This window comes from Gavialis gangeticus, unplaced genomic scaffold (assembly GCF_001723915.1).
Source record: "Gavialis gangeticus isolate Ggan-Ray unplaced genomic scaffold, GavGan_comp1, whole genome shotgun sequence".
NCBI classification, from domain to species: Eukaryota; Metazoa; Chordata; order Crocodylia; family Gavialidae; genus Gavialis; species Gavialis gangeticus.
In genome coordinates this window covers 178,799-189,007 of record NW_017728959.1, presented here as the reverse complement: position 1 = coordinate 189,007, position 10,209 = coordinate 178,799, and the positions used below count along the sequence as shown (strand labels likewise).

The 10,209-nt window shown below is 53.2% G+C and overlaps 1 protein-coding gene across 11 annotated transcripts in view; it reads left to right on the top strand.

The window, feature by feature from the left end:
* Positions 1–10,209, top strand: part of ELN (elastin) — an 83,588-nt gene that overhangs the window by 38,591 nt on the left and 34,788 nt on the right. For all 11 annotated transcript variants that reach the window (XM_019506062.1, XM_019505737.1, XM_019505823.1 and 8 more), the window contains 5 exons: positions 5,741–5,782; positions 7,398–7,466; positions 7,945–7,989; positions 8,248–8,349; positions 8,439–8,501. In XM_019506062.1, the coding sequence (XP_019361607.1) occupies positions 5,741–5,782; positions 7,398–7,466; positions 7,945–7,989; positions 8,248–8,349; positions 8,439–8,501 (321 nt within the window). The remainder of the gene's footprint in view (positions 1–5,740; positions 5,783–7,397; positions 7,467–7,944; positions 7,990–8,247; positions 8,350–8,438; positions 8,502–10,209) is intronic.

The window sequence follows — 10,209 nt, the reverse complement described above, 5'->3', positions numbered from 1 at the left end:
CCTCAACTTCCCTTGCTGCAACTTGAGGTCATTGCTCCTTGCTCTGTCATCTGCCACCACTGAGAACAATCCAGCTCCATCCTCTTTGGAACCGCCCTTCAGATAGTTAAAGGCTGTTATCAAATCCCTCCTCAGCAGTCATGTCCTCAGCCCCCTTACCATTTTTGTTGCCCTTCACTGGACTCTTTCCAATTTGACCACATCCTTTCTGTAGTGGGGGGCCCAAAACCGAACACAGTACTCCAGATGTGGCTTCACCAGTGCTGAATAGAGGGGAATAATCACTTCCCTTGATCTGCTGGCAACACACCTACCAATCCAGCCCGGTATGCTGTTAGCCTTCTTGGCAACAAGGACACAGTGTTGGCTCATATTCAGATTATTGTCCACTATAACCTCCAGGTCCTTTTCTGAAGAGCTGCTGCCCAGCCAGTCAACCCCCAGCTCGTACCAGTGCATGGGATTGTTCCGTCCTAAACAGGAGAGCCTTCCCTTAGCTCTTGCTTTGGGGCCACTGATATCTGCTACTCCCCTGTGGACTCTTCTCTGGCTGAGGCTTATGCCCTATCCCTGAGAATGGATTATTGTGCCCCTCCCCTGGTTTTCCATGCTTCCTTGGGAGGGTACTGCAGTGTCAGCTCTGCTTGTGGCAGAGCAAGAGAGCATCTGGCTGTGTACCCTAACCTCATCCCTTCCTCTGTTACCAGCCATGGCTCTACAGGCTTCCACTTGAATGAGAGAGCTCTGAGCCCAGCATGAGCCCAGGGAGGCTCTCCTGGTGGGCCAAGGGGCAGATAGGCTGGCAGCATACTTTGCTGGCTTGCCCTTTTCTTTCCTGTGGACCCTATAATGCCATTAATATTTCAGCTCATGGTGTAGCCAAGAGCTCCTGAACTTCTAGGCTGTGGCTACCACTAGCACTGCTGGCCTTGGCCATATAAGCTGACATTCCAGGGTGAAGCCCTTAAATCCACATACAGGTAGCTAGAAAGAGGCCTGACTGAAAGATAATGGTATCTGTGGATTTTAGACGTCACCCTTGTAGCCTCCCATGTGTGAAATGCCATGCCATGTCCCTGTGTGGCTTCCCAAGGGGAAAAGGGCCCAACATGCCCTATCTTGAGGAACATGAACATGAATGAGCTGTGGGTGTGCACTAGGGAGGTGGGGGGAGGTGGTATGGTCATGGCCTGGGCTAGCTAGTTAGTAGTTATTCCCAGTTGCTGTCACCTGCTTTCACTCCACCCTGCTGCTGGTCTGCCCTGGGCTCAGCAGGTGCTATTTCTTTTGTGCCCCCCTCTTCACGGGAATGGGTATTATGGCTATTGTGGTTATGGGGACTAGTTGCAGGACAGGATGCTTTTGGCTGAATGTACCCAGGGAAGCACTGGCTACATTAGTGGGGGCAGAGAGGACAGGTCTGCTCCCCGATAGAGAGGACAGGTCTGTGATCCGCACCATTGTGCTGTGGGGTCCCCTGAGACAGTTGCGCTGGGTGGGCAGGCCTCTGAGCTGCCTTTGCCACCCACTGCTCTTTCTGAGGTGATGGGGTCGGACTGTGCCCCACCCCATGTTCCTTCTGTGGCCTAGCTCAGTTCATCACCGAGTCTTTGTGGAATGTCCCCCTCCTTCTGGGACTGTGTTATATAACAGGTGACTGCTTCTCCATCCCCAGCCCTGCAGGCAGCAGTCTCCACTGGGCTCTGTCATGTGCTGCTAAGTGGATCCCAACCAGGGAAATGTTGATCTCCCAACACAGACAAATGAAGCACCAGGTCTGGCCTGGGACCAGGAGCTGGGACCATCTGCTCTAGAGTATCCAATCTCCTCACCAGGATGGCAATCTGGCCTTCTAGAGAGGCTAGGGCAAGGTCACTGACTAAGGCAAATGTGAAACATCCCAGCTGAGTCATTTAGCAAGAGGGGAGAGCAGTGTCCACACTCCAGGTGGGTCTGTGGCTCAGTCAATGCCCTCTAAGGACAGGAAGGGCATTGCTCAGGTTGTTGAGTTGCCCAGACACATGGAGGGCAAGAACTGGGTGCTGTTATTACTCTGCCCCAGGTCTTGCTGTTGTTGCGAATAGGAAAGACTACAGCCCTGAGCCCACACAGCTCGGTGGTATTTGGAGGGTTCTAGTGCTCTCATGTGGCAGGCAAGCGCACGACAGGTCAGTGGTTGTAGCGCTGCTGCATGTGTTTCTTCGGGGCGTCCCGCTGCAGTGCAGAATTGTGACCAGCACTGCCGACAACTGGGCTGAAGGAAGGAGGTCAGATGGAGGGGAGGGGAGGGGAGGGGAGGGGCAGAGAAGCTGCGTTCCCATGGGGCGCGTAGCAGCAGATGATTTTCCAAGCCTGTCTCTCAGGGTAACTGGTTTGCCACTGCTGTCACTTCAAAGCCTCCATAGAGAGGACCTACCTCTGAGTGCCTGAGCCTTTCAGGGTGGGGGTGGGGGCAGGATCCCAGACAGACAGGGCAGTGACATGTGATTCTCTGGCTTCCCCTTCTGGGGCCCATTGCTGCAAGAGGCAGAAATATTTGAACCAAGCCAACTTCCTCCCACAGAGGCAGAGTTACACTCATTAGGGCAATTCTTTTCCTGAACAGCTCAAGCTGCAGACTCCTGGAAAGCTGAGCAGCCTATCAGCGAAATCGGTTACCAAGCTGTCTGGCATCTTAGCCGCAGCACAACTTCTCCTGAGGAACCACTGCCCCAGACAGCCTTTTATGGGGTGCCTGATGCTAACAGCAAACCACTAGTGCATGGCTCACGCAATGCCTGGCTCCTTCCATAGCCCAGCTCGGCCTTGCCCGTGGCCCAGAGCCTGGCTGGGACACCTCTTCCAGCTGACCCACTTACTGGGGAGCCACCACTGATGAGTCAAAGGAGGTAACAGTCCTGGGGAACCAGGCTGTCAGCATCTAAATGCTTCAGGCCAGCATCATGCTCCCTTTATCTCACACCAGCAGGGCTCTCCTAGGTTAATGATGGAAGCCCCCAAATGGTGCCACCAGCCTTTCAGGCCCAGCCTGTGGCGCTCTCCCTCTCTGTTCCTCAGTGCTTTTGACTGCACCATCCCATAAATACCCTCCCACTGATGCATCTGCAGCAGCCTTTCTCCACCTGCTGGGGTGGAGACCTCCTCTCTATGGAAGCTTTGAAGTGACAGCAGTGGCAAACTAGTTACCCCGAGAGACAGGCCTGGGAAATCATCTGCTGCCACATGCCCCACTGTTGTGAAGGGCAAGTCACTGTCCTTAGTTCCCTGCACTAGGCAGGGGCAGGCAGGCAGAGCAAGTGTCGGTTCCTCCCAGGCTGCATCATTTGGCCAGTGCCTGATGCCTGTGCTTTTAATGTTTGTGACTCCTCTCTGAGCCTGGCACTGCTGTTTTTGCTTAAACTTTTCAGTGATCTCAGATCCTGGCTTCAGGCTCACAAATGCTCTCTGTTGTGCAACTCCTTTACATTTATTATCATTAAGTTAATATCATGATTTCAGGGGCCCACCTCTTGATTTCTGAAGTCCTGAACTTGCCCAGACTTATCAGTCATTGGTTTGGGTGCCTAAGTATGGGCAGAGGTGCTGGGGGCTACCTGCTAAAGACTCCAGGTTGATGGAGGAAGGTGTTTTTACTAAGTGCTCCTGGAGTGGGGGAGTGGGCAGTTTGGGTGGCAGGGCGGGGGGCTGAATGTTTCTCAGAGTAACTTTAAAGTCAGCTTTTGTCTTCCAAGTTGTTAGCTTTCTCTGAGAGAGAAGCACTAGGTTGCTTCCTGTTGGATACAGTGGCCCAGTGGACTGACTGAAAGGTTTCTCTGTCCCTACTTCTGAGATTTAAACTAGAAGTATGCTTTATTTTGGGTCTTGCTGCCATTAGTAAACATCCAACAGAATTGAATAGGAAGTGAAGGTCCTTGCTATCAGCTGATTACAGAGCTGGATGAAAAATACATCTCACAGACCTAGCCCCTTTGAGAGTCTGTCTGGACTCTGAGACTCTGTCAAAGTTAGGTCAGCTCCACTGTTAGTGTAGGTGCTGAGGCCTTCACTTGTGTTCAGATTGGTGAGCAAACCAACCCATGCAAATGGAAAGATCCCTTGGTATCATGTGCCAACTTAGGGGTCAGGTTGCTTGGGTTCCTGTATGGACCTGGTAGTTTGCTCTGTGATGCTGAGCAGATTGTCATGCCTTACTTGCACTGTCAGTGCAGCAGATAGTTAGGCAGAGGTGACCACAGGGATAACAGGGCATCCGTCCCAGGCCTGACTGCTGTTCACCAGCAAGAGCCTGGCAACAGTGTCAAGATACTGATGGGGAAGGGAGGAAAGCAGAGATGGACAGGGAGTTTTGCTGTAAGTTCCACGAAAACTGGCCTCCTCGGCACAGAATTTACAGCTGAATCTGCCTGGAAAGCTTCTACTTTCCAGCAAGTTTGTGTTGATGTGGGATCTGATGGGAAGAGCTGGAACAGGCAGAGGGAAATCTGGTCTCCATATGTTGGCTTGCTGGAAGAAAGAGAGTGCTCTTTGCCTACAGAGACACTCGTTTCATGAGCAATAAACTTCAGACTGAAAATAAGCTCTGTGCCCCCTGGCTCTAGCTGCTGGAAGCAGCTTGTCATTGGGGCCAAGGGTGAGGGGGTGGGGAGTGGATGGACAAACACCCTTCCCACAGTCACTATTGGGATGCTCAGACGTGGTGGCTGCTCTTCACTGAACGCTGTTAAGCAGGCCTCAACCCATCTGCTGTTGATTTATTAATGCCACAGCTTGAGGGCTATCTCTGAGATATCAAGGTGGTACTCCCCATGCCCTGGTTGTTCACCCTTAATGTGTCTGGGGAAGGAATGCCCCTTCTGCTCCCATCCAGTGTATCTACTGAGCTCCCCAAAGTTTCCTAATGGCTAGAGTTTGCCTAACCTTGGCCTCATGGGCGACTGGTGCCTCCTGAGTCTGGGAGAGCACCCACAGAAGCTGCCAGCAGCGGTGGCAGTAGGGCCAGAGCTGGTGAGCATCCACCAGTGGGGACAGCCCTGTCAGGGGGGCACGTGCTCCCTCCCCATGTGTTGCCTATGCTTGGCCTAAGCAATGAGGTCCTTGCCCTAGCTGAAGATGCCAGTGAGTTTCTCCTGCTCCCCAGCTGCTGTGTTCCCTCTCCTAATTCCACCTGAGCTGTCCCTACTGACCTCCAATGAAGTCACGTTTAGAAGCAGAAGATTTCTAAATGCTGATTCCAATTAAAACTGCTCTTTTGGAATAGGATTTCGCAGAGCCAGATGGGTACACCTCTCCCATCAGCATGAGCAGGGAGAAGTGGGGAGCTACTGAATCAGGGTCATGGGAGACTTTTGGAAACATATGCTCTACCTGTGAGGCAGATTTGGGCACTGCAGCCATCAGCTTCATGCTGGAAGGGGCTATTTTTCATCCCTGCTCTTACTGCTTCCAGGGTAGGCTCTCATCAGTGAAGAGGCACCTGGTTCTCCTGGCACTGCAAAGAAGGCCAGGTGCTGGGCTCTGCCAGGCCCAGAGGCCTGCAGGCCATAGAGACTGGTGAGGGGTAGGCAGCAGGAAAAGGTAACTCTGAGATGGTGCCTGTGACTGCTGCACCTCCCTTGGGGTGTTTCCACAAGGAGCACAGGTCTGTCAACAGCTATTGCCTAGTGCAGCAAGGTGGGCAGGCAGGCAGGCCAGAGCTCCCCCACATGACTGTGCTAACTGCCTGTGTGTTTTCTCTCACTAGGTGGCTATGGGTTGCCTTACAGCACTGGAAAGCTACCCTATGGTGAGTACTCATGCCCTTTGTGCCTCATGCTTCTCCTCCCTCCCCCTCATGGCATCAAGTCAGGCTGCAGCAGCTCGGACGCTCTCCCCTCTTACACCTTTGAGAGCTGCTCCCAGCCAGGGGGACAGGCTTCAGAGCGGGGAGGTCAGAGATAATTCCAGACCCCTTAGGTATCTCTACGTGACAGCCAAGCTGATGGGCAAGCTGGCCAGGTAGTGGTCTGGCACTGAAGCCCTGACCAGCTGGTGTTCAGAAGGGCAGGCAGGGTGGGGGGCAGTTTCCCCATGGATCCAATTCTGTGGCAGTTCAGATAGGCTGTGCCACCCTTCCCTTTTTCTAGTGCAGGGAGATGGCTGCCTTTATTTGTATTTCATCTACAGTGCTCACTTAGAGGGCCTTGCTTCTGTGTTTGAGAGAGCCCCAGGAGGACGCTGCCCAGGCAGTGTTTCTCTGGCCAAGAGCAGTGCCAGGCACATGGAATGAGACTGAACTTGGCCTGGCTCTGAGTTGCTCCCTGACCCTGGAGACATAGAGCATGGTGCTTGGGTTTGTTACACACTGTTACCCTGCTACAAGGTAGATGTAACCCATCATGGTCCATTGCTGCCCCCTTCCAGTTGCCAGAAGAGAGCAGTAACTGGCACAAAGGTTGTAGCCAATGTCTGTGTGATCATGATACTCTGTAAAGCAGAGCAGGGCATCCAGGACCAGGACCAGCAGGTGGTATTTCCAGGACTGAGGGGGCTTAAAGGCAGCTGAAAGCACCCTTGTGCTGTCCTGCTGTGAGACTGCAGTGAGCACAGCTTGGCCAGACCTGGGAAATGAGGCTCAGGAGACTCCCAGCTGGTGCTAGCATTCCCTCTAAGCCACGGAGCTTACAGGGAATGCTGGCTGGTGCCCACCACTGCCATGCCCTGCTTGTAGCCAGTGCTTGCCCCAGGGCTGCTGGCTGGTTTAGTTGGCCTGATAAAAGGTGTCTAAGCCACACACATATTAATGTAGCAAGGTAATGACCTGGGAGGCACAGCTTAGCCAGAGGCTTCAGAAAAAGAAAAGGGATTCATTTACTGCAGCTTTTTGTTGGACAGCAGAGTGCAGGTGTCCTGGCCTGGAGACCCTCAAGCCGCTCCTGCCACTGTGCAGCAGCCTCACCTTGACTCATAGAGGAGCCAAGCCAAATAACAGGGGAGGCAGAAGGCTGCTGACCACACACATCTCCCAGTTGGAAGTGAGCCTGAGCAAGAGCTGTCTCTGGATTCCTGGCATCTCGACAGTGCAGGGCTTTAAGCCATAATCTTCAGACGTGCTGAGGCACCAGTACCACTCACTCAATTTGCAAATCACTTCAGCAGCTCTTGAAAGAGTGGAGTGTCTGGCTCTCTCATAGGACATGCCTTGAGCTGCAGCCAGCCTCACTCAGAGATATTTGCATTGGCACCTCTGGAGATCTGGTTCCCCAAGCTAGCCAGAGAGTGCTGGCTCTGGGTCTCTCTGCCACATCTCTAGACACAGAAGGGCAGGTCCTTTTTCCCATAGGTGGCTCCCATTGTCCATGACAGTTGCCTTCTTTAATGCTAGTCACTGATGCTGACCTGCCTGCTCTCTGTGATTGTAGGATATGGACCTGGAGGGTTAGGAGGTGTAGCCGGCGCTGGAGGGAAGGCAGGATACCCCACAGGAACAGGTGTGCTGTTTTTGCTTTCTTCCCAGAGCCTGGGTTCAGAGCCAATGGGGCCAGGAGCCCCCTCAGCACCTTAGAACAAGGAAGAACTACAGCCCTTATGCTTTTCCCTCCTGCCAAATGAAATGCCCTCCATCGTCCACCCAGATTCCTGTCTACTGACTCAAGGAATGGGTGTGAGGTGTGGTGAAGGGTTTCTTGTGGGGAAAGTGCTGGGGCCACACTTCATGGAGATGGTTGTGGCTGTTTAACACCTTCTGCTAAAGGGTGTGGGTCACTGCTGAGCTGGGGTGACACCAAAGGTGATTTCCACTCTTGTGTGAGGATGGTCCCTGCATCCATGTTCCTCTTCCCCTCAGAAGGGTCTCTCTGGCATAAATTAGAGGTTGGTGGGTGTTCAGGGGTGGCCTGGGGGTGGGGATGCTTGGCTGGAATATGACAATGTTGCACATGGACTAACATCTGTTTATTTGATTTCCAGGAGTTGGGGTGCAAGCAGCAGCAGCTAAAGCAGCAGCTAAATATGGTAAGTTGTCCTGGGGACAAGTGCACGGACACCCTGCAGCCCTAAGCTGCATTAGCCAGGAGCTGGTCTGTTAATAGCACCCTAGAAGCCAGCATGCTCCTCTCAGGCACTGGCTCCCTGCCTGGGCAGCTGAACCGGGGGGTCCCAGTTCCCAACTTATAATGTGTACTAGAAGCAGAAAAAGGAATTTAGTCTTACTCTGTGCTTGTTGTGCTAAGAAGTCAGGGTGTCACCTTTATCTCCTGCTACTTTGCACAGGTGCTGGTGCCCTGCCTGGTGCAGGTGGCATTCCAGGAGTTGGAGGCTTGGTGCCCGGTGCTGGGGGGATCCCTGGTGTACCAGGGGCTGCAGGCATTGCAGGTAAATTTGCTTGCTCAGACCAGCTGCTATGCCTGTGGGATGGTCAGTCTTCTGCCTCAGTCCTTTGACTCTCTCCTTATTGTGCCCAGGAGCTGGAGGCCCTGTAGCAGCAGCAGCAGCTGCAAAGGCAGCAGCAAAGGCAGCAGCCTATGGTGAGTCAACTATGAGTGTTTCCAGTGTGCTCACTGTTCCTTACAGCTCCTGGAAGCAGGCAGTGGAATTGCTTGCTTGCTCAGAGGTGCTGGCTTGCAGCAGCTGTAAGATGAATTCATTTATCTTGGACCCCATTGTTTGCCTCTGCCTGCTCAGCTCTCTTCCCCACAGGGACTCTGACCTCAAACAGTTTTAGCATCCCTACCCAAGGTTCAGGGAAAGCTGATTCCAGTCTTGCCTCGGGGACACTGTTTTTATATATAAAACCAACTCGATTTAAAGCCTACTGTTGCCCAACCCAAGGGCTAGCAAGGAAAGCTCTATTGCCTTGGCAAGGAGGGATCCGGCTGCCTAAAGAAATATCTACAGCCTTCTAGTCCTCAGAAGGGTAGAGATAGCAGACTTGAAAGCATCAGCATTTCACATCTGGAAAAGCGGCTCTCTCCATTGCGTCAGGAGGGTTTTACAGCTCCCTCTGAGTTTGGCATAGTATCTGCGGCCTGGGGTTCTCAGTGGAGGGACACTAAAATAGTGTCCCTCAAAGGTTTCAAAGCTCTGCTGTGCTTCCCTATCTGGTGCTTCTGTAACAGATGTGGCGCACACAGGCCCGGTGTGAGGGACGGAACAGCCCTCTCTGAAGACCTGCTGACAGCCCACGTGAGCAGGCAGCATCTGGCCAGAGCTGAAGGTGCTACTGAACTCTGCCTCAAACAATTTGGTATTTATTAAGGGAGGGATAGGATTGGCCATTTGCATTATATAGGTGTGACAGGGTGTCCTTCCGTGGGTGGCTGTGAAGCCCCTGGAGTCCCTGCAGCTCTCATTTTGTGGACGATCACACTTTTAGTTATTCTCTTTGCCTTGATGTCTTTTATTTTCGTATGAGGAAGGCTGCTCCAGGGCTTCCCAAATTGCTCTCTCAAAGGACCACCAGGTACACATGATCGTTGCCTTATGGGCTAATTTCATAGCTCCATTCCTTCCCTACACTGTGCCCCATGCCTTGCATCATTGAAGTTCTTTTCCACTTAGCTCCTTCTCTGGGGTTCGCAGACCTTCGCTTGTCCCACACTCTCAGCCTTTCAGTAGGCTCCTGGACTCTCACTGGTCCCACACTCTCAGCCCCTCTCTGGGCCCCTAGCAACCTCCTCCTCCTCCCCTTTAGTTCCTCCCCAAACCTACAGACTGCTTTAGGTGTTACCCTCCACATTGACCTCCTGGAGCTGCAGCCGTACTGCTGAGATGGTGTTTTCTCAGCAGTGTCCAAGCTGTTACTACTGGCTCATCTCAGGGCCTGGGCTTATATTCTCCTCCTGGGTCAGATGGCTGCCATCAGCCCAGGAGCCTGCTTCAACCCCAACCTACTGCAGGTTTCCCTCGCTTTGTGCTGGTTCTGTATCTATGAATTCGCTCTTATGTGATTACCCTTTTTACACCCAAAATTCATTATATGTGAGGTAAATTCATTATATGTGAGGTAAGTCTGTAGGGGAAAGGGCAGGGGGAAGGGGACGGCACAGCCCAGTGGCTGCCGGCAGGTAGCGTTGGCCACTCCCAGGGCTGCAGCAGGGAGCAAAGCAGAGGGAACTGTCGGGGGACAGCTCTTGTTGCTACATGCACCCCAGGAGGGCTGCACCAGGTTCTTTCCGGGGGGGTTGTGCTGGGCTGTTTCGGGGGGGGGGGGGGGGGGGGGGACCCCCGCCCCCC